Raw genomic sequence first — 26,944 nt, forward strand, 5'->3', positions numbered from 1 at the left:
TCGGTTTCACAATATGAAAACGATAGGGCTGGACTATAATGATGGTTTCAAATGGTGCTCACAGACCTTTAGAGGTTCAGGGGCTGCTGGGCATTGCCCTCACCTGCCCTCAACTTCACCCATTGCCACTTGGCTTTTCATCTACAGTATAGATGGGGCACTGAAACAAGGCTTCTAGGACTTAGACCTGAGAATCCCGGGCTCCATGAGCTGGCTTTCAACACGAACATCCCAGGATCCCCAAATATGGCCTCCCTCATGGCTACTTGGCTCCACCGTTCTAGGCTTTACAGAGACCCGCCAGTCAGAAGTGATCGGCATGGAGGGAAGAGAGAATGGGAAGGCTGATGGCTAGGTGTCTAGTGTTCCTGTGGTGTGGTGAAAGGAGCGCTGGCTCAGCTGGCATTCCAAATCAAGTCTCAGTCTCCGCTCCCGCCATCCACTAGCTGTGGGACTACAGACAAGCCCCTTTATCTCTCCCTGCCTCTACTTTCTTATCTGTAAAATGGGCAAGGTGGTTCCCCTCCTGTCTTTCTCACAGGGTTACTATGCAGATGAAGTAAGCTAAAGGATTCTTGTTAGAGTGCTTTCTGTAAATTACTCAGTTCCAATATTCGCAGGGAGACTGCTGTAGACCTCTGTACTATTTCACTAGTTCTGTGGCTGCTCTACATGACCAGGGACCCAGGACGTGGCCTCAGAGGTACTTTTCTTGAACTCAGCATTGCTGCCCTGGGCCCTACCCAGCCTGCCTTCCCTGCTTGGAAGTATGTTTCTAGGACAGAAGGCAAGCTCTAAGCCAAGTATCACATGTTCTGACTGTTTCTTCCATCAATGTGGAGCAAAGAGAATGGGCTCTGTGATGTTGCGAGGAATAGGAAGGTCCTGCCTTGATATCCACTGGGTTTACAAATCCATCTTTATACTCGACATGGAAAACCCGAAAGACTCCACCAAAAAACTGCTAGAACTCATACATGAATTCAGCCAAGTCGCAGGGTATAAAATGAACATACAGAAATCGGTTGCATTTTTATACACCGATAATGAAGCAACGGAAATCAAGCAATCGATCCCATTTACAATTGCACCGAAAACCATAAAATACCTAGGAATAAACCTAACCAAAGAGGTAAAAGATCTATACACTGAAAACTATCTAAAGCTTATGAAAGAAATTGAAGAAGACACAAAGCAATGGAAAAACATTCCATGCTCGTGGACTAGAAGAACAAATATTGTTAAAATGTCGATACTACCCAAAGCAATCTACACATTCAATGCAATCTCTATCAAAAGAACACCAGGATTCTTCACAGAGCTAGAACAAACAATCCTAAAATTTGTATGGAACCAGAAAAGACCCCAAATGGCCAAAGCAATGTTGAAAACAAAACCAAAGCTGAAGGCATCACAATTTTGGACTTCAAGCTGTATCACAAAGCTGTAATCATCGAGACAGTATGGTCCTGGCACAAAGACAGACACATAGATCAATGGAACAGAATAGAGAACCCAGAAATGGACCCACACATGTATGGCCAACTAATCTTCAACAAAGAAGAACAGCCAATGGAAAAAAGACAGTCTCTTTAGCAAACGGTGTTGGGAAAACTGGACAGTGACATGCAGAAGAATGAATCCGGACCACTGTCTTACACCATACAACAAAATAAATTCAAAAAGGATGCAAGATCTAAATGTAAGACAGGAAACCATCAAAATCCTAGAGGAGAGAACAGGCAACAACCTCTTTGACCTCGGCCACAGCAACTTCTTACTAGACACGTCTCCTGAGGCAAGGGAAACAAAAGCAAAAATGAACTATGGGACCTCATCAAGATAAAAACGTTCTGTAAAGGGAAGGAAGCAATCAACAAAACTAAAAAGCAACCGATGGAATGGGAGAAGATATTTGCAAATGACATGTCGGATAAAGGGTTAGTATCCAAAGTCTATAAAGAACTTACCAAACTCAACACCCAAAAATCAAACAATCCAGTGAAAAAATGGGCAAAAGACATGAACAGACACTTTTCCAAAGAAGACTTCCAGATGGCTAACACACACATGAAAAGATGCTCAACATCACTCATCATCAGGGAAATACAAATCAAAACCACAATGAGGTACCACCTCGTACCTGTCAGAATGGCTAAAATTAACAACTCAGGAAAAAACAGATGTTGATGAGGGTGCAGAGAAAGGGGATCTCTTTTGCATTGCTGGTGGGAATGCAAGCTGGTGCAGCCACTCTGGAAAACAGTATGAAAGTTCCTCAAAAAACTAAAAATAGAACTACCCTACGACCCAGCAATTGCACTTCTAGGCATTTATCCATGGGATAAATGTCCATCAACTGACGAATGGATAAAGAAGATGTGGTGTGTGTGTGTGTGTATACACACACACACACACACACACACACACACACACACACAATGGAATATTACTCGGCGATCAAAAAGAATAAAATCTTGCCATTTGCAACAATGTGGATGAAACTAGAAACATATTAAGTAAAATAGTAAGTCAGAGAAAGATAAATATCATGTGATTTCACTCATATGTGGAATTTAAGAAACAAAACAGATGAAAATAGGGGAAGGGAAGGAAAATTAGATAAAAACAGAGAGGGAGACAAACCATAAGAGACTCTTAAATACATAGAACCTGAGGGTTGCTGGAGGGGAGGTGGATGGGGGGGGGATGGGCTAAATGGGTGATGGGCATTAAGGAAGGCACTTGTTGGGGTGCACCTGGCTCAGTTGGTTGGGCATCCAACTTTGGCTCAGGTCGTGATCTCACAGCCGGTGAGTTCGAGCCCTGCATCGGGCTCTGTGCTGACAGCTCAGAGCCTAGAGCCTGCTTTGGATTTTGTGTCTCCCCCTCTTTGCCCCTCCCCTGCTCGCACTCTGTCTCTCTCCTCTCTGTTTCTCAAAAATAAACATTAAAAAAGAGAAAAGGACGGCATTTGTTGGGGTGAGTACTAGGTATTATAGTTTAAGTGATGAATCATTAAATTCTCCTGAAACCGTTATTACACTATATGTTAACTAACTGGATTTATTTTATCTTATATTTATTTTATCTTATATTTATTTTATTTTATTTTATTTTATTTTATTTTATTTTATTTTATTTTATTTTAATGTTTACTTATTTTTGAGAGAGAGAGACACACAGAGCACAAGCAGAGAGGGGCAGAGAGAGAAGGAGACAGAATCTGAAGCAGGCTCCAAGCTCTGAGCTGTCAACACAGAGACCGATGCAGGGATCGAACTCACGAACTGTGAGATCATGACCCGAGCTGCAGTTGGATGTGGCTAAGCCAACCAGGCACCCATTAACTTGGATTTAAATTAAAATTTTAAAAAATTATACAAAACTTGTGGAAAAAGTGTTTAATCACCAAGAAATGCACATTAAAACAATAATAAAATACCTTATTTTACTTAAAAAAAAAAAAAAAAAGAAACCCATCTTTAAGGCCTACTGAGCAGCTGATAATCAGGTTCTCAAACATCAGGTTCCCCAAAGTCCTGTTTCCTGAGAGGCTTGTGGGAACTCCTGTGGGGGTGATGAGGAGCTTAGACGAAGAGCCAGTGCTGGTGGGGGTCACTGGGATTGCAGGAGGCCATGGCTGGCTTTTTGTTCTCAGATGTCAAGCAGGTACCAGATCCTGAGTTCCTGATTAACTGGTCCTAAAAGATGACACAGCAAAGGGTCAGCCTGGGCCTCAGATCTCTAACGGTGCTACTAGGCGGGGAATTAGACAGGGGGCAATAAATAAAAAGCAAGGGAAATGCAGCAAGGCCCAAAGAGGACATTTCCAAATTTCTTTCTTTGGATGCCAGATACCCTGACGGGATGCATTCCTGAGTTTCCACCTGTAGCCAGTGTCAATTCCCCACTGCTGGCTTCAGCCTGAGCGGCTGGACTAGAGGAAGGCAGGACCGTGGGGCTCATGCTTTCGAGAACCCCTCCTCTGGACGGCCAGGCTCAGAGCCCTGAGCCGCTGCTGCATACCCCCACTTTCTGCCTTTGATCATATTTTGACTCTTCCCTTCCATGCAGGCCCAAAATTAGGTTCCTTTTCCCCTAAGCCAAGGCCTGAAGATTGGGGTAGGGTGGGGTATGGAGGCTCACTGGCGGTGCTAGTCTGGGACCAGTGTTGTAGAGACGACATTCGGTACCCTGAGGCAGTGTGGTGTACTAGAAAGAACCTGTGCTTTTTAGCCAGAAGGGTCTTGGTCTGAATCCCAGGCCAGCCATTTACTAGTGACGGGGCTCGGGCCAGTCACACACTTGCTGAGCTCCAGCTGGCTCATCTAGACACGTGGGGGCACCACCCACTTGGGAAGAGGCCACCCACTTGGCAAGATTACCCACACCCAGTGTATGTACCGGCACACGGAGGCCAGGCGGGAACCATAAGTGACTTCACCTTCATCTAGTTGGGTTCGGCCTAAAAATACTGGAGCCACGACAGAGATGGCCATGGACCACAACTCCTAACCCCAGCTCTCTATCAGCCGGAACTAAGACTTCACCGGACGCTACCTGGGCCCTGAGGACCCTGCCTGTGACCGAGCCCACTTTCTCCACACTCCCTCCGTCGTTTTTTTTTTTTTTAAAAAAAAAAATTTTTTTTTAACGTTTTATTTATTTTTGAGACAGAGAGAGACAGAGCCTGAACTGGGGAGGGGCAGAGAGAGAGGGAGACCAGAATCGGAAGCAGGCTCCAGGCTCTGAGCCATCAGCCCAGAGCCCGATGCAGGGCTCGAACTCATGGACCGCAAGATCGTGACCTGAGCCGAAGTTGGACGCTCAACCGACTGAGCCACCCAGGTGCCCCTCCCTCCGTCGTTTTGATCCACCACACGGCATCTCAGGCACAAGGTGCAGAAAACGAGGAGGGGGTGGGGGGGCAGTCGCGGCCTCAGGTTCTAGATTCCGAGCCTCCCGGGGCTGCTGACTCACCTGGGTCAATTCCCACTCCTCATCCTTGGGGACTTGGCTGTTTTGGCCAGTGAAGTGACAGCTCCGCAGGCCCAGAGTGCCGGCACTGGCGTGTAGACACAGCTGCTTCGCGATGTTATGGCGTAGGTCCCTCTGGGTTGTGTACTCAAAGTACTAGGAGTCAAGACAAGGGGAGGCGGAGAGTTTGCCCACTACCTTCCGGGGCCAACCGCCCTAAGATTCCAGCCAGAGATGGCCTCTGAGGGAAGAGAGTGACTGAGTGCCAAGACTGCCGCGATCCCCGCGCCACCTTCGGGTCTCTTTACCCTATCGAGGCTTTACCGGAATAATCATTGCTTAAGATTTTTTCTTTAAAATCATTAAAAACTGAACTCCATTTTACATGCGATCTGTGAGATCGTGGGCTTGATATGCTAGTTCCTTGGTTTAAAATTAAAAAAAAAAAAAATGCTCGCCAACGTACCACCTCAAATCATAACGCAGGCCAGCGGTACAGGAAATGGCTTATAATGATTTTGTTTGGATTGCGTATGTTGGCAGCCTGTTCAGTGTCCCTTGCCTTGCTTTGGCTCCGTGTCAGGTGCCTCTTACTTACCAAACACTGAGGGACTGGGGGTGGGGGAGGACTGAGGACTAACTATTGCTCAGGGAAGCTCTGGGCACTGGAAAGCACGGGGTACATTCCCAGGATGCCAGGTTACTGTGACATGTCGGTAGATGGTTGTTTTGGGGTCACTGCTGGGTGACAGAATCAGAGCGCTAGCTTCTGGGCAGGGGAGGCTTTGAAGCAGAGTGCGGGGGAGAGCAAGTGCTCAGAAAGTTTCCATGGTTCCTCTCAAACTTTGCTCAGTAGCTGGCACCCTCCAGAAGGCCTTCCTGATTGACAATCGTCCCCTCCCACTCCCTCTCTAGCACCTACCACTGATGCCCAGTGCTCCCCAGATGTCCCTGCTTCATCCTTCAGACCTTGTCTGCCTGCATCATATGTTCCCCCTCGGACTGGGAGCTTTCTGAGGGCAGGGGTGGTATCTCCTCCTTTCCCTGGATCTCCCCGACCCCAGTCCTCAGGAAAGGATGATTCTGAGCGGAGAAAGGGGTCTGTGAAAAGAGGAGTTGTTCAAGAAGCAGGCTTCTCTGGGGCCTGCCCGGTAAGGTGCGGCTGCGTACCTGGTTGCCACCAAGGCCGTGGCAGGTGTACATGATGAGGGGTTTCCCCCCATGGTTGTTCTCACCCACATCCAGGCACTGATCGACGCCAAGGTTCCTGATCTGCAGAATGGTGAGGACAGAGGGGAACGAGGATAACACGGTTAGGAATTTTCTGGTGTGCGGTGTGGGGCTCAGCTGGAATAAATTTGCAGGGCTGGATTTCCCCTCTGTGATTTTCCTCCTCTGCTCATCAACCCAGATGCCAGGAGTTCATAGCGAAGTGAGGGGCTTCACCTAAAGGCTGGGCACAGGCAGGCTGGGCAAGCTCCCGGGCTGCCAGGTCTCTGGGAGAAGCCCCTCAGCATGTGTGAATTTCCTTATGAGCAATGGTTCTCAAAGTGGGATCCCCAGACTGTCAGTGCCACCTGAGGACTTGTTAGAAACGGGAACTCTCAGGCCCCGTTCCAGTCCTACTGAATCAGCATTCTGTGTGTGTGTGTTTGGGGGGGGGGGGCGGGGACAGAGGGAGAGAGAGAGACTGAGGGAGAGAATCCCAAACAGGCTTCGTGCTCAGCGTGGAGCCCAATGTGGGGCTCGATCCCACAACCCTGGGATCACAGCATGAGCCAAAATCAAGAGTTGGATGCTCAACTGACTAAGCCACACAGATGTCCCAGCAATCTGTGTTGTAACATGCCTTCCAGGTGATTCTGATGCAGGTGAATGTTTGAGAACCACTGCTTATGGGCTGTTTCCCCCTTGCAAGGTTTGAGCTATCTCTAGAAGCCCCAAAGTGGCCTTCCAGTACTCCTTTGGATAAAGGAGTGTAGAAAGTAAAAATCAATTCTTGTTTGCCATCCGTCTGTGGGGTAAGTGGTCTTGGACCACTCCCGGGGCTTCTGTGATGATGGGTGGGCAAGCTGGTTTTTAAGACTTACAGCTCCGTAGAAGGTGGGCTTCAGGTCGGGAACAAACATCTCTGGGTAGATGTTGTGCAGGAACCAGGAAAAGTTGCGACAATGTAGTCGTTCCTTCAGCTGCAGTCGTTCCGAAATGTCACCAAAGGATTTCTGTCAACCGAGCCAGCCCCCAAAGGGTGAGTACCACCAGCCTTGACCTTCTTGTATGGTTGAAGTAGGCAAGAGTTTCTGGGGCCACTTTCTCCCAGAATGGGTCTCCTGCTCATCCCTGCTCAGATCCTGTTGGGGCTACTGGCTTTGCCCCACATCTAAACCCAAGCTCCCTGTCTTGGCTTTGGGATGCCCACCCATAGCTCCCTTCCTCCTGCATCTCCTGACTTTCCTATCAGTTTTCTCCCAGACCTCAATTCCGAGCCTCTCAGAGCAAAGCCCTTCTTAAAATGCCAAGACTCTCTAGGCAGGACCAACAAAAGCTCCTCCCATTCACTAGCCTTCAAAATCTGGCCTCTCTGGGCTCTAGCTCACAGGGTCTGAGGGGTAAAGGGAGGCACCAGATGGTAGCGATGGGTGGGCCTCCACCATTCAGCCCTTGACTATGGTCTGGGATTCTGCACTTCTCTTCACCCAAACACGTCCCGAGCACCATTTCCTCTCACCTCTTGGGCCATCTTTGCTGCCTGCAGATTTCTCCGATAGAAGATCTCCTTGTAGCTATCCATCCAGACCTCAGCCAGGCGCACTTGGTTGCGAGCAATGACACTGATGCCCTTCGGGAAGGTGTGAGGGCTCTTGGTGCGGAACACGTGGCCTACCACAGAGCAGGGGATGATCTCCATTTGGCCCCCACACTGCCACACCTGCCACAAGAGGACACCAGGTAGGGCCTTCAGGGGAGTAGTGGGTCACTGTCCCCTCCCCCAAGTAGCTCTGTTCTATTCCCAGGGTACTAGGGTCCCAGGTCTAAGAACTCAGGGCAATGTTGCTCTCTCTCCCAAGGTGGGGGGGGGGGGGGGGAAAGGACATTGACCAGGATTCTTCCTAGGCCGTGACTATGCAATTCCTAGCTCTAGTGTTAGTTCAACTCCGATTTAAGCAAATGGAGATTTGTGGGGTCCTGAGGGTTGTCAGGGCCCACTTTAGAAAAAAGACAGACGCCTGACTTTGTGTCTGAATACCTCCTCTAAGCTCTAGGCGCTTGGCGTGTTGATCTGGGAATGCTGAGTTTATCCGCTCACCCAGGCGTTACTGAAAACTCAAGCTCCCTCAAACCAAGAGGCTTGTGACCCCATCAGAGCCCTGGCGCATCAATCATAGCAAGGGTAGTCAACTCCCGGGTGCGCTGTGGTAGTCGCCTGGACTTCTAGCACATTAGCTGCCTAGGAAAGAGACTGAACAGAGATCTGAGGCTCATGGATGAACCTGCAATCAGAATCTTCTGATTCTGGTGACTGATCTGGTGACCCTTCTCTATGCCAGTGGGCTGGTTTAAGACATCCCTCCCACCCGTGTCCTCTCTTTCTTAGGTTTTAGATTAGTAAGCATGTTGTTATTCGTTTTAGTATAGCAGCGGCAGAGCTCCATGCCCACAGTCACAGTCACACAGGCATCAATGATGTGATTAATCTGTGCAGGCACGGCGAGAGGTGACTTCATGAACGAGCTCATCTACTTGCTAATTACCTCTCCCCCGGTGCGGGGATCTGTGTGGATTTCACGGAGAGGAAATTCTTTCTTCCTAACCTAGTCCTGAGTTGCCTTATTCCTGGAATCCCTCAGAGTTCTGGGGTCCACGAGAGTTTGGGCCATCACCTTCAGTAACACAGAGCTTGCTGAGCAGAGGGTAGGAAACTTCCAAGGCTACCAGGGCCTGTGCCCTCTAACCTGGAAAGGGAAACCCGACTTTTCCTGAGAAAGGACAGCGACTGCTGACTGCCCTGTTACACCTTCATGCGCACACCTTTCCCACAGACCTCACAAAAGATGTCTCCAGTCCCCAGGTGTCCAGGTCCTTTACCACTAGTATCCCTTCTCTCTGAGGAGGTCTGCCCAGTAATTTGGTCCACATTGTCCAATCTGATTGCCACGGACGGGGGTGGGGGAACCGAGGAAAGGGGACGGACACCAGGACAGGAAACAGCCACCCTTCTAAGTCCACCTCCAGATGTGATATCCCCGAGGCTGCCGCTGCCTGAGAGACAGGGCCTCAGGCTGTCCCCCCAGGACACCGTGGCTCCCCCATGAAGCCCTCTTCACTCTCACCCGGAAGGACATTTCCACGTTCTCCCCTCCCCAGATCTCCATCTGATTATCATAGGTACCGATGTGCTCAAAGTAGGACTTGGAGATGGAGAAGAGGCCGCCAGCAAACGTCGGGGATCTGGGGAGACAGAGGGAGAAGCATCTTTTGGCGGGGACGACGCGTAGAAGCCTGGTGCGGAAAGCTGAGGACCCGGTGTTAGCTAAAGCCCGGCCACTCCCCGCCTCCTTTCTTCCTTCCTGGGATATGTAGTCCCTCTTCCATGGACTCATTCCTTCAGCAAATATTTACAGAGCTCTGTTGTGTTCTCTCCACCTTCTGGGACCAGGTCAAGGAGAGATGTGATTATCATCACTCCTTCTGAAAGGCACTGATGCGTTCGTTCAAGGTAGGATCTATTAAGCACCGGCCACCAGGGCTCATGTGCACGTTAGTCACGCAGCCTAGAAAGCTCTCACTGTCTGAGAGCTCAGTCTAGAAGCAGACGGCAGAAGCACCATTGTCTGCTTTGGGGCAGCAAAGTTCCTAGAGCACAGTAGTAACTCCGTTATCAGAAGCTGGGTGAAATGGTCTTTGGAAATAGGATTCAAACCATGAACGAACGAATATGACCTGGATGGACCCCCTTCTGTTTCAGAATCCCCAGTCCTTTCTAGGGATTAGAAAGGCGTGTTAGTAGGGCCTAGTCCTTCCGCACCAGAAATTTTAGCTTTCAGGAAAGCTGCCAGCTGCTTTGAACAAAGGAAACCGGTAACAGGTGCTCCTGGAGACAGAGTAGGAAGTGAGGTGAAATTAAGCTCAGTTTGGACTAACGGGAGCATTTGGAGGTTCCAAGGAGCTTCTGGCTTTCAGACAAAGGCAGGGAGGTACAGATCCACTGTAGGGGAAATTGCTAGAAACGTCCCATTTCTAGAATTCAGATACCACGTTGCTCATAAGACAGGCGGGGCCAAGAGTTGAAGGCAGGGTCGGAGCCTGAGGAAGACAAGGGCAGGGGTCTATATATAATCACTAGCTGTTGGCATCTGCACCCTGGCCAGCCTGGCTTGGATAGGGCTTTGCTGCCCTCAGTGGGTGGCTCCATGTGCTACAATCAAGCATAAAGATCCTAAAACCTTCTCTATCCACCTAGAACCTATCAAGGTGGTTTCTATGCAGCAGGGGCTCAGTCAGTGCTCACTGGACTGATTGGTCAAGGAGCCTGACCTTAGTGTTACCCTATGGATGCTCTCGCCACCCTGAAGTAGGAGTTGGCTCCCAGAGCCACTTTCTGGAAGGACTTTCAATCAGGAGTCATGCTCAGGCAGGCCTTCTGTCACTGCTTCTGACCTCTCCCAGGCATCCTAAGCCATCCCAAGTAAGGCCTGGAAAGCCTGAAAAAGCCCTGGGACTCAGGTGAGCACTTCGGAGCTAACCTACTTCTTCTTGAGGGTCTCCCTCAATTTATTTATTAAAATAAAATAAACTTGTGGTCTCTAGCAACACCAACCGGCAATCCGGAGAGGGAAGGGCAGGCGGTGAATGAGGGGCAGACCTAGCTGGGCATTAAACAGAGGGTAAACTTTTAAGCATCCACCCTATAGCTCAGGGGTGGGCAAACTATGGTCTATGGGCCAGAGCTGGCCTGGCTTCACAAGGCTCTGGGCAAAGAAAGATTTCTACCTTTTTAAATGGCTGTTAAACGAAAGCAAATGAACAACAACAAAAAAACCCCAAACCAACAGAGAGTAACGTGCAACAGACTGCATGCAGCTGGAAGGTCCTAACTTATACGCTATCTGGCCCTTTACCAAGACAGTTCAGGGCAACTGTACCCAACTGCAGAACACTTGTCCATTTTCTTTTAATACGTTTTCAGTCTTTTCAAAGGTGGTGACCTACAAGGGCTATTCAACAGTGACCTCTACCCACCATCTCTCAGCACCTCTGCAGGCGCCAGTCACAGCCTTCCACGTGTGGGCAGGAATAAACAGAGAACCTACAGAAAGCCTTCGGTCAGCGCCTGGCACACACTAAGTGGTGAGGAAGAGCAAGCAGCTACGGCGTGAGGCAGCGCGCCGTGTTGCAGTTAGCAGCATGGGCTTCAGGTCAGGCCGGCCACGATGGCTTTCCTATTCCACCAACTGCTAGCTGCCTAATCTGAGGCTGATTGCTCATCACTAGGAGACTGTACAGCAGCCCGTACCCACCTCAGAGGGGGTGAGGATTAAGGAAAATATGTCAAGTGCTTCCTAGAGTGCCTGATAAATGTGGACGTAAGACGGTCCAGGTCCCCTGGGGCCGGTGTGGGGCTCAACAGGCCATGGTCCTTACTTGATGGGGTAGGTCTCATCTTTGCGCCTCTGCTTCTCATGTGCGGGCAGAGCCTCCCAGCCAAAGGTCAGACTCCAGTCAAAGTTGCCACGGCTGTGGACCCTGCCCCTCGGGACGGGCTTGGAGAACTCAAAAGTGTTCAGGTCGATGGTGACGATGTCTGGGCTCACCACCACCGTCTCGTCCTCAGCAATGCGAGCCAGGAGGGGCTCCAGCCAGCCATGGAAGCACTCGCCTGCAAGCCGGGACCGGGAGACAGCAGTCAGGGTCGCACCCACAGCCAAGCCCAGGCCCCACGCCCGCAGGGAGACTCGGGAGGACGAGAGAACCTTCCACACACTCCCTAGTGTTAGAGAAACGTAGGCAAGCTCCACAGCTATAGGAAGCAGAGAGGTCTCCCGAGACCCTCCTCTCCGGCCCCCGCCCCCAACCAAAAGGCGGAGGTAACTCTGAAGAGAAGGATGGAGGGCTGGCGGGGAGTAACATGGTCAACTCAAACGATCCAAAGCACAGGGAAGGCCCCAGATGGGTGACTTCAGGGTTTCTAACTATCCACTGTGTGGATTTCAGAAGGGGGTGTCTCCTGTCCCAGAGGGACCGCACCCCAAGCTCCAGCTCCACTTGTGGAATAATAATCCCTTTCACTTGTCTGGCCCTTTGAGATCTTCAGGGAACTGCATAGATTGCTTTATTTGGACTTTGGAGTAAATCTGTTGGTGAGTAAGGTCGACATCCTCGTTCCCACTTTACAGATGAGGAAACTGAGGCGGTTAGTGACAGAGTCAGAAGGCAAGCCCAGGTGTCCTGACTCCCAGTCTAGAGCTTTCCCTAATACATATCACCACTTCTAGGGAACAATTTCTTTCCAGACAATGGCGGGGAGGTGTTTGGGTTTGGGGCAATGAGGCGGGGGGGACCTTTTTGTCCCCATGTGGCCCTGCGGGAAAGCTCCACACAAACCGCTTCCCAGGGGTGACGGGAGGCCTGAGGGGCTGAGCTCAGAATGAGGTACAGAGCAAGCAAGGGAGGGAGAGAGGAATCTGGGGCTCCAGAGCACAATGCCAGCAATTGTGGGGTCACCGTTGTTTTAAGGCCATGGGTGCCTGCTGATTAAACATCCTTGGGATTGGGACGAGAAGAGGGCACGAGAAGCCGAAGTGAATCCCAAGCCACCTCCAGTCCCAGAACGGCAGGGGCCTCGGGGATGCCCCGGCCCTGGCTCCTCGGTCCACCAGGGGGCGGGGGAGGGGAGCAGACACTCCCCCACCCCCACCCCCTACCAGGTCCCCCCATACTTACAGTGGGCGTCCAGGAAGGTGAGCACCTCTGCCTGTGCCACGCTGGCGCCGAGCAGTCGGGCAGTGATCAAGCCCTTCCGTTCCTCCTGCCGCACCACCCTCACGATCTGCAGCTTCTTTACGTACTGCTCGAGTTGTTCCTTTAAGTACTCTGGAAGGGACAGGGGCATCGGTGCCAGCTCACTGCCGTGTGGCAAACCTAACCCCCTGTGAGCGCCAAGCCGGGTGCTTTCGGGCCCCCAGCAGGCCTGAACCCCTACCGACCTAAGCAATTCCACGGGCGCCGAGGATGGGAGGGGGTGGAAGGAGGAAGTCCCGCGTGTGGCCAAGCAAACCCTGCCACCCCGAGCCCACCGTGCAAGGAGACTGGCCGTGCTGTGCCGATCCTGTGCCTGTTGACCTAGGAACCTTCCCTAACCTCCGAGCCGGGGCCTCCGAGCTGTGTTTCTTTGGTCTCAAATCAAGTTTAAACTTCCGACAGAGGCTCCCAGCTGCCCCTTGGTCTGCATCCTCTGGGTCACCCTCTCTGGGAACCGTGATTCCGGCTTCCTTTCCACACCTGGAGGTTGTGGCAGTCATGTCTCGGTATCTAGGACTCCCCGTCTCCCAGGCTCCTCTGAGCGAGCCGACAGGTAGAGCACACACCAATGTTGATTTCTGGCTTGCTGGATCAACAGCCAGAATCGTACTCGAATCCTCTCTGTTACCTCCTCTGCATGGAGGAATCTTTAAGAAGATGAAGACACTGAGCCGCTTTTCAATCGAATTTAAAAACCAGGTACCAAGGGCCGGCCCTGTGCTGGGCACAAAGGTGAGCCTGTTGCCCAGGGAAGTGGCGATTACAGGGCAGGTAATCAGTGACCTGCCGGAGGTAAGTGCAGGGCTGGGGGTAGCCTGCAGCCGTTGCAGTCATCCTGGATTTGGGGAGAGGTGGGGAAGGCTCTCTGAAGGGAGGGAGGGACGGCTCTGCTGAGACCTCCAGTTCCTTCTGAGTGCGGGCTTACTTCACGACCCTGTTATCCGTTCTGAAATCCTCAGGGCTTTAAAAATAGCTCTATTCTGAAACAATCCATCCTGAAACCTATTCCAGATCCTCCTTATGTCTTATTAACTGCTATACTGCAGTGGCCTACAGTTTCAGAAGAGGAGGTTGAAGGCAGATGTGACAGATGAGTGTGTCCTTTCTGTTTTGGGCTGTGGGATCAGCCCAGGGCTTAGGCCTTGCTTTACATGCAGTGTTATACAAATTGTGGGGCCCCAAATCAATTTTGGGGGTGTGTGATTGATATCTCTCTCTCTCTCTCACACACACACACGCTATGCCCAAATACCTGAGCGCCTACTATGTGCCAGTCATTGAACTAGGTGCTTGCACGTTGACTTTCTTACTTAATCTTTCCTACAAAGATTAAAATGTTCTGAAATATGGAGTACTGTCCCTGATGTTTATAAGTCAAAATTAGCCTCATTCGGCAGCTTGAGTCTAGCACTCACTCAGCAAACACATGCTAACACACTGCCCAGGTGTCAGACATTATCCAGGGCAGAGTCGGGCCTGGTCCGGCTCTTGCCCTCAAGGGGCTCCTAGACTCATCATCTAACCATAGCCCCAAGGGTCGGCTCTAACAGGAAGGAGGAGGGAGGAACCCCAACCAGGAGCCTCACCTTCTCAGCATGGCTGATGTTTCCCCTTAGGGCTTAACTGCACTCAGAGGAAGTTCATGGTGGTGGAGATAACCCAAGAACAAAACATCACAGGAAGTGGGTTTTGTGGTAAGAGACTGCAAAGTGCTGAGCTGTGAACCCCACGGGGTGCTGAGCTCTACAAAGCCCTTCTCCCACGCCTTCCTTCCAGTCTCAGGTGGTTAGGCTGGACCTGGGGAGTCTGAGCATCACCCTCAGGCCCTTCTAGGGGTGGGAGACAACTCCCCTCCTTCCTGTCATACCCTTGGACCCACTGGACACATGCCCCAGAGATGAGTATAGCAGAGCTGAAGGTGGAGACGCAGCTGAGCCCATCCATACTCTCTTAGGTCCCCTAGATGTTATCCTCCTAATTCAGGTTGAAAACCCCACCACCCCAACCCAGCTCCGTTCCTCATGGCTGGAGTCTGTGAGACCCCTGTGACCTCTAACACACCTGCCTGACTCAGTCCCATGGTTTGAAATACCATCTCTCTGCAGATGGCTCCTAGGTCTTTTTCTCTCGGCCCTGCCTTCTTCACTTGGGTGTCTAACAGAACCACAAACCTAACACGCCCAAAATGAAACTCCAGAACTCCCCTCTCTAGTCTCCCCATGTCAGCCTGTGGTAGCGGCATCTCTCCAGCTGCTTTAACCTAAGAGTCATGCTGGACTCTTCCCTCTTCTCACCCACCACAATCAGTGCATCAGCCAGTGCTGCCAGTTCGTTCTCTCCACCCCCACGGTCACCCCAGCAATGATGTCTTAGCTGGTCTCCTGGCCTCTACTCTACACCACTCTTTCCAGTCATTCTTGACATAACAGTCGCAGTGAGCAGCAGAGTTATCTCTTCAAACTATAAATCAGATCATCACACTACTGTGGCTTAAAATTGCACTTAAAGGGGTGCCTGGCTGGCTCAGTTGGTGAAGTGTGCAACTCCTGATCTTGGGGTTGTGAGTTTGAGCCCCATGTTGGGTGTAGTGCTTACTTAAGAAAAAAAAATGCACTTAAAAACAAATCTGAACAGTATGGGGGCTCCTCAAAAAATTAAACACAGAATTACACAAGATCTAGCAAAGGGTGGATGAATCAATAAACAAATGTGGTATATACAAGCAATGAAACATTCAGCCTTTAAAAGGAAGGAAATTCTGCCATAATCAATTGAGATTTACCCCAGGGATGCAAGGATGGTTCAATATATGCAAGTCAATCAACAAGATACACCACATTAACAAAAAGATGGTTAAAAATCATACAGTCATCTCAATAGATTCAGAAAAAACACTTGACAACATTTAATGTCTACTCATGATAAAAATTCTCAACATTAAGTCAGTAGAGAGGAAATATACCCCAACACGATAAAGACAATACATGACAAACAGACAGCTGACATTACACTCAATGATGAAAAGCTAAAAGCTTTTCCCCTAAGATCAGGAATAAGACAAGGGCACTCTCACCATTTTTATTGCACACAGTACTCGGAATCCTAGCTGCAGCAATTAGACAAGAAAAAGAAATACAAGACATCTAGATTGGTAAGGAAGAAATAAATCTGTCACTGTTTGCAGACACGATATTGCATATAGAAAACCCTAAAGACTTCACCAAAAATCTATCAGAACTGATAAGGGAATTCAGTAAAATTGTGGCACACCAAATCAATAAACAGAAATCTGTTCTGTTTCTATACACTAATAATGAAATAGCAGAAAGGAAAATCGTGAAGACAACCCCATTTAACACTGCATCAAAAAGAACAAAATACCTAGGAATAAATTTAACAAAAGAGATGAAAGACGTGTATTCTGGAAACCATCAGACATTGTTGAAAGAAATCAAAGATGACACAGATAAATGGAAAGATCTACCATGCTTATGGGTTGGAAGAACTAATATTGTTAAAATGTCCCTACTACCCAATGCAATCTTCATTAAAATACCAAAAGCGTTTTTTTCACAGAACTAGGACATATAATTCTAAAATCTGCATGGAACCAGAAAAGATCTCAAATAGCCAAACCAATATTGAAAAGAATAACAAAGATAGAGGTACCACAATTCTAGATTTCAAACTATACTGCAAGCGATCGTGTTCAAAGCACAAAAACAGACACATTGATCAATGAAACTGAACACAGAGCCCAGAAATAAACCCATGCTTATATGGTAAGTCTATGACAAAGGAGGCAAAAATACACAGTGCAAATAAAATAGTCTCTTCAATAAATGGTGTTGGGAAAGCTGGACAGCTACATGCAAGAGAATGAAACTGGACCGCTTTCTTACACGGTACACAAAAATAAAATCAAAATGGATTAAAGACCCAAATGTGAGACCTGAAACTATAAAACTCCTAAAAAAAAGGACACAGACAGTAATCTTTTGGACACCAACTTTAGCAATATTTTTCTGGATATGTCTCCCCAGGCAAGGGGAACAAAAGCAAAAATAAACAAGTGGGGCTACATGAAACTACAAAGCTTTTGCACAGAGAAGGAAACCATCAACAAAATGAAAAGGCAACCCACCGAAAGGGAGGAGATATTTGCAAATGATATATCCAATAAGGAGCTAATATCCAAAATATATAAAGAACTCCTATACCTCAACACCAAAAACCCAAATAATCTGATTGATTAAAAAGTGGGCAGAGGACCTGAATAGACATTTTTTTCCAAAGACAGATGGCCAACAGACATATGAAAAGACACTTAACATCGCTACTCATCAGGGAAATGCAAATCAAAACCACAATGAGACATCACCTCACACCAGTCAAAATGGCTAGTATTAAGAAGACAAGAAGTAAGTGTTGGTGAGGATGTGGAGAAAAGGGAGCCCTTAAACACTGTTGGTGGGAATGTGCACTGGTGTAGCCACTATGGAAAACAGTCTGGAGATTCTTCAAAGAACTAAAAATACAAGTACCAAATAATCCATTAATTCTACTTCTGGGTATTTACTTGAGGGAAACAAAAACACGAATGCACCATTATTTGCGGCATTATTTACAATAGCCAACATATATATGGAAGAAACCTAAATGTCCACTGAATGATGAATGGATAAAGATGTGATATATATACACAATGGAATGTTGCTCAGCCATAAACAATCATGAAATCTTGCCATTCGTGATAACCCAGACGGACCTAGAGGGTATCATGCTAAGTGAAATAAGTCAGTAATAGAATGCTAAGTGAAACACTGTCTGATTTCACTCATGGGGAATCTCAAAATTAAAACAAACAAACAAACAAACAAACAAACAAAACAACAGTAACAAAAAAGAGAAAGACTCATAGACACAGAACAAACTAGCGATTGCCAAGGGGAGAGGGGTGGAGGAACAGGTGAATAGGTCAAGAGGATTAAGAGGTATAAACTTTCAGTTATAAAACAAGTCACAGAGATGAAATACAGCATAAGGAATATAGACAATAATATTGTAATAAATTTGTGTGGTGATAGATCGTAACTATGCTTATCGTGGTGAGCATTTCATAATGTGTATAATTGTCAAATCACTATGTTATAAACCTGAAACTAACAAAATATTCTATGTCAACTATACTACAATTAAAAACTTAATAAGGAAGGAAATACTGACACATGCTTAAACACGGATGAATCCTGAAGACATTATGCTAAGTGGAATAAGCCAGAAACAAAAGAAGAGATAGTGAATAATTTCACTTACGTGAGGTACTTAGAGTAGTCAAATTCATAAAGAAACAAATGTGGAATACTGGTTGACAGTGGTTGGGGGGAGGAGGGAATAGGAAGTCATTGTCTCATGGGTACAGAGTTTCAGTTTGGGAAGACGAGGGAGTTCTGGTGATGGACGGTGGTGATGGTTTCACAATAATATGAAGGTATTAAATGCCACTGAATGGAGGGGCTCCTGGGTGGCTCATTCAGTTAAGTGTCCGACTTGGGCCCAGGTCACGATCTCATGGTTCGTGAGTTCAAGCCCCGCATCGAGCTCTGTGCTGACAGCTCAGAGCCTGGAACCTGCTTCGGATTCTGTGTCTCCCTCTCTCTCTGCCCCTTCCCCACTTGCACTCTGTTTCTCTCTGTCAAAAGCAAATAAACATTAAAAAATATTTTTTAAATGCCATTGAATGGCACACTTAAAAATGGTTAAGATGATAAATTTTATGTTATGCATATTTTACCACACATACACATACACACATGAAACATCCAAACACTGACCACTCTTTACAAAGGTCTTGGGATTCAGTTTTGCTCATCTTTGAGCTCACTCCGTACCGGTGTTCTTTTTGTCTCCTTGCTCACTTCTCTTCAGCCACGCTTGTCCTATTTCTGCCCTATTAACACACCTAGGCTGAAGGCCTTTCTACTGGCTGTTCCCTTTGCACGGGACCAGAGTAGCCTTTCCTGGCTACCTTGACTAAAAGAGCTCTGTAATTATTCACGAGCTTATTATCCTGCATCTTTTCTTTTTTTTTCCCCCCTCTAATTTCTTCATAGCCCTTATTACCCAAAATTATTTATTTTCTGTCTTTCTCATTAAAAAAGTAAGCTCTAGGGGCACCAGAGTGGCTCAGTCGGTTAAGTGTCTGACTTCAGCTCAAGTCGATCTCACGGTTCGTGGGTTCGAGCCCCACATCAAGCTCTGCACTGACAGCACAGAGCCCGCTTTAGATCCTCTGTCTTCCTCTCTCTCTGCACCTCCCTCACTCATGCGCACACACGCGCGCACTCTCTCTCAAAAAAATAAAATAAAATAAAATAAAATAAAATAAAATAAAATAAGGGTGCCTGGGTGGCTAAGTTGGTTAAGCTGTGGACTCTTGGTTTCAGCTGGGGTCATGATCTTGCAGTTTCTGAGTTCAAGCCCCACGTTGGGCTCTGTGCACATAACACAGAGCTTGCTTCAGATCCTGTCTCCCTCTCTCTGCCCCTCCCCCACTTGTGTTCTCTCCCTCAAAAATAAAATGCTAAAAAAATTAAAAAAAAAAGAAAAAGTGAGCTCCAAGAAGATAGAGTCCTTGCCAACCTGTTCACTGCTGTACCCCCATGGCCTGGTGCCTGGTAGATAACTAAAAAAAATACTTATTAATAAGCAAATCAGTGAATGCTGCCTTTATTTACTGTTTTCTTGTGGGCTGTCCCCCTCTTCCTTGGCTTCTGAAAAATCTAGAAAAGAACAAGAGAAAGCCTTTCTTTTTTTTTTTAATTTTTTTTTTCAATGTTTATTTATTTTTGGGACAGAGAGAGACAGAGCATGAACGGGGGAGGGGCAGAGAGAGAGGGAGACACAGAATCAGAAACAGGCTCCAGGCTCTGAGCCATCAGCCCAGAGCCTGACGCGGGGCTCGAACTCACGGACCGCGAGATCGTGACCTGGCTGAAGTCGGACGCTTAACCGACTGCGCCACCCAGGCGCCCCGAGAAAGCCTTTCTTGTAGGGAGGACTTCCTCACTAATTTTTCCTGTTTTGTTTTTATTCTGTGTTCATGCCCATCTGTGTTTTATTCAGCCTTGAATCTAACTGCAACTGGGAGGTTTTTCTTGATGAATCCATTTGGAAGGATAAAAGGAGAAGTAAACGAGTGTGACACCCCATGGGAATATCCTACAATTCACGGGTCCAGATAGAACATGTGGACACAGGGCCGTACCTTCAAACCTAAATCAAGATTTGCTGTTGGCCGCTTTCCGTTTCCAGGTGTAAGGAGTAGACTGGCAGATGAAATTAACATGTGGGAACAGAATTTCTTTAGGGGCAGAAACGGAAGAAAATATGGAAATGGAAACCTTCCCAGAAAATCCAGGACATAGAGTTACTACGGAGAAGTCTTCTTATATTATAAAACAAGGACAGAGGTAGGAGATAAAGGTGATAAAGCAACTTTACCTGTTGAAATACACACCTGAAGTTGTAATTCAACTAAAATCAGAGGCTTTGAATAGTTTCTGACTTGCATTGCTTAGGAGTTTAGGAGGCCACGAGACGACCTGCTACTTCAGTTCTGAGCGGCAAGTGGAAGTGAGGGAACTCTTGGGCTAAACCAAAGTGCTCCCCAAATGTCTCCTTCCCTGGGCTTCGCAGTGTATTTCCTGACTTCAGGGCTGCCCTTCACCTGCTTCCCTTCCTACAGCACCCCCTGCTGCCCAACAGCACCTCCTAACTCCTCTCTCAACTTGCTCACTGAGAGTCCTGTTCATTTCCTGACTCTCTGGGTCCTAAGTGTGTCTGATTTCCTCCCATCCATCTAGCAAATTCCCACAGGATGAAGGTGGAGGTTCTCTCCCCCTCCCCCTCCCCGAGGGGCAGGGCAGGACTTTCAATATAGGGATGCCCGGTTGGGGGCACAGTAGACCCATGGGCCTCGAGGGCCAGTTTCGAGAAGCTTGTAGAGCGTGCCAGACCGGGAGTGGACCTGGCCGCTGACCTGGCCATGCAGGAATGAAATATGTGTCTGGGCTTCAGACTCCAAAGTGGGAAAGAAAAAGTTCCCCAGCCTGGCACCAGGCCTCATCTCCCGCACCCTAGTATCAAATGCCTGTATAGTCATGGCCATAAATCTGCTGCCAGGTGCCTGGGTAGAAGGGCAGGAGAGCATGGACATTGTGTTTCAGCAGAGACACAGCCCTTGTTTGTGCGTGTGTAATGAGAGCCAGTTAATCTGATCAAACGGTCAAACCCGGGAAATTGTATCCCGCGGTGGACTGTGGAGATTTCTGACCACGGATCTGAGTTTCTTCCTTTTCCCCGCTGATCTGAACGTTGAAAGTATGTCTAAGAGTCCGAAAGCCCTCAGGGTGGGGTTGTTTATCGTAGGGCCCACAAATTCCCTGGAATCCCCTGCAAAAATGTGGGTGTGTGCACACTGATGTAGCAATTGTATACTATTCTAGGGAGGGGGCATAGTTCTAACAGATTCTCAAAGAGGCCAGGACGTAGAAAAATAAGAATGACTGCCTTAGTTTTTCAGGCAGGTGATTCTGAGATACTGGACCAGACTCTGAGACAACCAGAGAGAATGGGAGCATGCATCTGGTGGCCGGCGAGGGGCAGGCCCTTTGGAGGAGCCACGGGGGTTACTGCAAAGTCCATCCTACCAGGCATAGGCTGCTGTGCCGTTCGTTCATTCATTCATTCATTCATTCATTCATTCATTCATCAGAGAGAGCACAGGCAGTAGAGGGACAGAGAATCTTAAGCAGGCTCCGAGCTCCATACCCAGTGCAGAGCCTGGCAAAGGGCTCAATCTCACAACCAGGAGATCATGACCTGAGCCGAAATCAACGGTCAGATGCTCAACCGACTGAGCCACCCGGGCACCCCTGCTGTGCCCTTTAGACACCACCGATGCCAGGCTGGCCTGATGTTACTTGTCTTGCCTGGTCGGAAGGGTTGTCCTTTACGGACGCCCAACATTCTGGGTGGCAAGGTGAAACAGTTTGGAACTGCCACCGCATGTGAGTCAAGCTCAGCAGCTTCTGCGGGATGGGCAGCACAGGGTTGGGGGGAGAAGGGTTTCCTGTTCGAGAGGAAGGGCAGCTGGTCCACCTGCTCTCACTCCAACCATTCCATTGCTACCGAGTTTCCCTGCAGGAATCTATCGAGATGCCCCTTCCATCTCTGCTAAACTCTTTGTTCCTCCCTTCTGGAAGACCGATCTCTAGCTCCTTGTCCACTAGACCCTCCCGTTGCATCCCTGAAACGGGCTCGGTCCTTGCTTTGTTAAGTGCTGCTGCCAGGTGTCTGTTCTCCCCGGGGAAATGCGAACACCCTGACTCAGTGGGGCTCACACTCAGTTCCTTCTGCTGCCTTCCCTGGCCCTATTCCAATTTTTGGCATCAGTCCTACTCGAAGGCAGGAAGGAGACTGGGGAAGGTAAGGGGACAGCGGCTCTACTGGAATGGCCCCCGGGCACACACTGGGAAGTGTGGAATCAGTTCCTGCCCTTGAGAAGGGAGTGCGGGCCCTGGAGGCCAAGCTGGGAGAGCCACAGATGGCTGTGTGCCGCAGAAGGAGGAGGAGAAGATGCCCAGTGCCACAGTCCCTGTCCTCTTCTGGCCCATCATCCCACTCTCGGGTGACTCCAAGAACTTCCTCCCCGGAGTTGGGGTCCTCTGCCTCCCTTCCTGACACTTTCCCTCCCCCCAGAATGGCCACCCTTCTAAGACAAGGTCATTCTCCAGCTTAAACACCTTCATTGAGTCCTCTTTTTTTCCTAAATACTTTTAGCATGGCACCAATTTCAATGCAGCATCTTTTATAGTGTCATTTCCTACAACAAACCTAAGCTTCGGCCAAGGCAGACCTCTCAATTTTTCACAAACACACCTATGTCTCTAGAACATTCTGCTATGCCATTCTCTCTTCTAGAAATACCCTTCAGTGCCTCTTCTCTCCCTAGACACTCCTGCCTAAGGGCCCAGCTTCAATCTGGTCTCCGCTGTGGACGGTCCTCGGCATGCCATGCAGAGATAACATCTGGCTAGGTGCTCCCACAGTGCAGCGTTCCCATACAAAGGGTGAACCAAAACTAATGCTTACGGAGCCCTTCCTCGACACTAAGCACTCTTTGGCACACGGATCGTCTCATTTCTTCCCCATCTCTGATTCCTCGCCCAACATGTGAGGGAGTCAACTGTCTTCATTTTCAGAAGAGGAAACGGAGGTTCAGAGAGGGTAAGTATCTTGCCCAAGGTCACAGAGCTAGGAAGAGTCAGGGCTAGGATCTGATTTCCTGGGTGTCAGACCCTCAAGTCCATGCTCTTTCATGCGTGTTAAGGCCGTGTTATGGGCTGTATGCCGCCGTGACTGGTGTTATAAGAGGCCATCTGACCTGTGGGGGTTGTTGGCCTTCTCACGGCAAGATCTGTCCCATGTCATTCGCCACTGCAGCCCCTCTGCCTAGGTCAGTGCCGGGCAGCGTATTCAGTGGCTGTCTGCGGAACTGCTTTGAAGGGTGCAAGTTTGGACAGCAACCTCACCTACCTCTTACCAACTACCGCAAAGAGAGCTTCCGAGGTAGATTCTCCCAAGAGTAGAAGAGGAGTTTAGCAGGTAGGAGACAGCGGGGAAGGCCCATCCCCACCGTCTGCCCCGACTTCTCCCTGCATTTCTGACTGGGGGTTGGGCCTGGCAGCTCCAAGGGAGTCTTAGAAGCCAGAACTGCAAAGCTCTTGGAGCTCTTTGGCTGAAGTGGGAATAAAGTCCAGGCTCTAGGAATGTGGTCTACCTGCCCCCTGTCCCCTACCTTCCTGTCCCTCACCTGCCTTCTCCCTGCTCCTGGACTTCATGGTGAGCAGTGACGCCAGGCAACAGGTGGTGAGGGTGCCTGCTCCCTGGAGAGAACCTGCCCTCCTTCCCCGAGGACCAGGGGAGGCACTGGCCCCCTCCCGAGGGCCCCCTCCGGCCTTACCGTCGGTGCTAGCATCATCCACCAGTATGATCTCCTTCAGCAGGATGGCGGGGCTGGTGTGCAGGACGCTGTACACGGTTCGCAGCAGCGTGGACCAGGCCTCGTTGTGGAACACAATGATGACGCTGGTGGTGGGCAGTGGAGGGCAGCGGCGGAACTTCTGGTCGACACACCTGGACAGACAGAAGCATACAGATCGAGCTCTCCAGGTCCCTGGGAGTTCCAGGGGGCGGGAGGGCTCTGTCCGTAGGTTTCCGTAAGCATCCTCTGCTCTCTGCTGCGCTTGGGCATGGCTGTTCCCTGTTCCTGGCTTACTCTGGTTTTCTACCTGCTCTGAGCCTCTGCACAGGTCCTAGCCGACCCACTCCAAAACCTGTCCGCCCCACAGCTGGCTCCGTGCACCAGCCACGATGCGGAGGGGCTCCCCTGCCCGCTCCCTACCCACCCCCCCCCCCCCGCCCGGCTTCTCTCATCTGCTCTAGGAAGTCCCAGGGCTGACTCTCTCTTCCTCAGTAACGTGTGTACTGCATAGAGTGTAATCCAATCCAGAGGTCCCAGGGGGGGAGTAATAGAGCGCGAGTTTGACATCCGAGAAAAGCGACTACAATTTCCACACTCAAGGAGAGAATAAGGCTCTTCTCTTTGCAATGTACGGTTCTTCTCTAACCCATTTCCTCGTTAATTACCTGTCATCTGATGCTACTATCACACATGATTTCCTGTGGCCTCTTCTCCGCCTTCATCTACTCCAGCTACGCTGGGCACGTGGCCACACCGCTGCCCTCCTGACATTCCGCCTTGGGTGGGAGTGGGAATGGGTGAATCCTTGGATTATCAAGGAATCACGTGGCCTGACAGCCTCTCTTATCCCCCTCTGCGGGTCACAGAGATTTCTCATGGACCCTCCAGAAGAGCCTCCCCAACTTCCTCCACTGGCTGCCCTCATGCCCGACGCCCCTCCCTGCTGAGGAGCTCCCGATAACTCCGAGTGGCTCCTTCTAGGACTAGACTAGCTGGTCCAAGTCCGAGGAACCCTAGGTTCACAGCCCGGAGGAACCCTGAACCTGAGGATGGGAGCTGCCACATGAGAAAAGGCCAAAAGGGTGTATAACTCTTGCGTTGGGAAAAAAACAATATCTTTGACTTAAGGGCGGTGTGAACACGGCCACAGCAGCCTCAGTGTGAGGTGGCCGAGCAGGGATCCAAGTGCTGGTCCACTGCCCAGGACTGGAAGTACAAATGGCTTCCTAGAAAGGTTGGAATGAATTCATGGCCCCGTGGGCCTTCATGGCAGGAAACCAGGAGGTGCTGGGACAGTCCTGACCATCTGGGCTCCCGTCAGGAAATGTCCCTTTCTCAGCAGCTCAGCGGCAGAGTGCTCCAGGCTCAGGTAGGCCTCAGCAGAGGGCAAGGCCACCGACATTGCAGCCTGGAACCAGCCCTCCCAGATACCCTTGTGTCAGGCCCTGGCCCCAGGCCCTGAGTCCCTCCTTCTGTAACCTGTCACTTTCATAACTGTAACTTCATAATTCATCATTTCACTCGTACAGTATCCCTGGGCCTCCGGCCTGACCACAATACCAACCACCAGCATAAGGGCACTGGCCAGGAAAAGAAGGGAGGGCTTAGAGGAAATCCTTGCCCACATCATAAGATCACCATCAGCTCTTTAACCTGGCATTTGGCCCGTGGCCATGACCATACCAGCCACGATTTTGGCGGAGCCCTGGCCTCACCCCAGGACTTTGGGTGCTACTTACTCAGGGGGTCGGGTGTCTGGCCCCAGGGCCCTCTGCAGGGAGATCCGGTCACTGGCAAACGCATTGAAACAGTGTTTCTTATAGCCTTCTTCCTTCTCCTGGGTCTCCAGACTGGTCCACTTGTCCTTCTGAAATGCTTTTCCATCTGCCCCAGGGCTATTGGGATCCTGTGGTGGCCGTTCCCAGAAGGGCCTCAGCTCTGCTGGGGTATAGAGCCCAGGTAGGCAGGACCGGTTTATGGAGACCGGTGTCTCCTGGGGCTCTGGGGCCCGGATCTGGAGCTTAGGCATCGAATCTCGAAGGTTGTTCACGGCCCCCAGCATGAGGTCCAGAACATGGTCCTTCTGGCTCACCAAAGACTTCAGCCACGGTTTCTCTGTAGCCTGTTCCGTGCTGCTGACATCCCTGTGCATGATGAAGAGAAAGAGCACGAAGGCACTGCCCACCATGGCCAGGCGCATGGGCATGTGGCGTCTACGGAGGAGACGCATCCTCGGGGACCGATGGGGACCCCGGCTGGGTCAGCTCTGAGTGCCGGGCCCGACCCTGGAAATAGCTTGATCTGTTGCGATGGCCACACCTTGGGGCCTCAGCCTGAGAAGGGAAGGGATGAGAGAGAGAAATGAGCCAAGGCACAGGTGTGGAAGGGGCTCGAGGTTTGAGGCCAGGCTCTGTTGCTCAATGCTGACAACACCCTGGCCCAGTCACTTCGCTTTTCTGTGCCTGACTTTGCTCTCTCCGTAGAATGAGGAGGCCAGACTCAGTGTCTCTTTCCTGCTCTAAGACTGTGCCACTCATGGGTCTAGGGCACCGAGACTCTGCATGAAGAGGTTTAATCGACGTAACCACCTTGGGAAACAATGTGACATTATCAAGCAAAATCGGAAATGTACACATCTATGACCCCCGCAATTCTACTCCTGGTTTTACATCCCAGATAACCTCCTGCACACAAGCCAGGAGGCACATGCAGGAAAGCGGCTAGCAGCGTTGACTCAGATGACAAGAAGGAGAAACAATCCAAGTGTCCATCCACAGAACGAATAAGTGTGAAATACCCACAGAACAGGGGATTCTACGGCAGTGACACAGGACGAGCTGCTTCCACAAGCAGCTACATGGTGTAATTGGTGAGTCTAGACAGCAGGCTGCAGAAAGA

The 26,944-nt window shown here is 49.7% G+C and overlaps 1 protein-coding gene across 4 annotated transcripts in view; it reads right to left on the minus strand.

The window, feature by feature from the left end:
• Positions 1–3,389: 3,389 nt before the first annotated feature.
• Positions 3,390–26,944, minus strand: part of GALNT6 (polypeptide N-acetylgalactosaminyltransferase 6) — a 36,241-nt gene continuing 12,686 nt past the window's right edge. For all 4 annotated transcript variants that reach the window (XM_030322623.1, XM_030322625.1, XM_030322626.1 and 1 more), the window contains 10 exons: positions 25,786–26,379; positions 24,026–24,198; positions 12,922–13,071; positions 11,623–11,857; positions 9,312–9,429; positions 7,709–7,909; positions 7,071–7,202; positions 6,151–6,252; positions 4,984–5,136; positions 3,390–3,704 (listed from right to left, as the gene is read on the minus strand). In XM_030322623.1, coding sequence (XP_030178483.1) covers positions 3,591–3,704; positions 4,984–5,136; positions 6,151–6,252; positions 7,071–7,202; positions 7,709–7,909; positions 9,312–9,429; positions 11,623–11,857; positions 12,922–13,071; positions 24,026–24,198; positions 25,786–26,276 — 1,869 coding nt within the window. In that variant the 5' untranslated portion in view covers positions 26,277–26,379 and the 3' untranslated portion in view covers positions 3,390–3,590. The remainder of the gene's footprint in view (positions 3,705–4,983; positions 5,137–6,150; positions 6,253–7,070; positions 7,203–7,708; positions 7,910–9,311; positions 9,430–11,622; positions 11,858–12,921; positions 13,072–24,025; positions 24,199–25,785; positions 26,380–26,944) is intronic.

Source organism: Lynx canadensis, chromosome B4 (assembly GCF_007474595.2).
Source record: "Lynx canadensis isolate LIC74 chromosome B4, mLynCan4.pri.v2, whole genome shotgun sequence".
Taxonomy (NCBI): Eukaryota; Metazoa; Chordata; class Mammalia; order Carnivora; family Felidae; genus Lynx; species Lynx canadensis.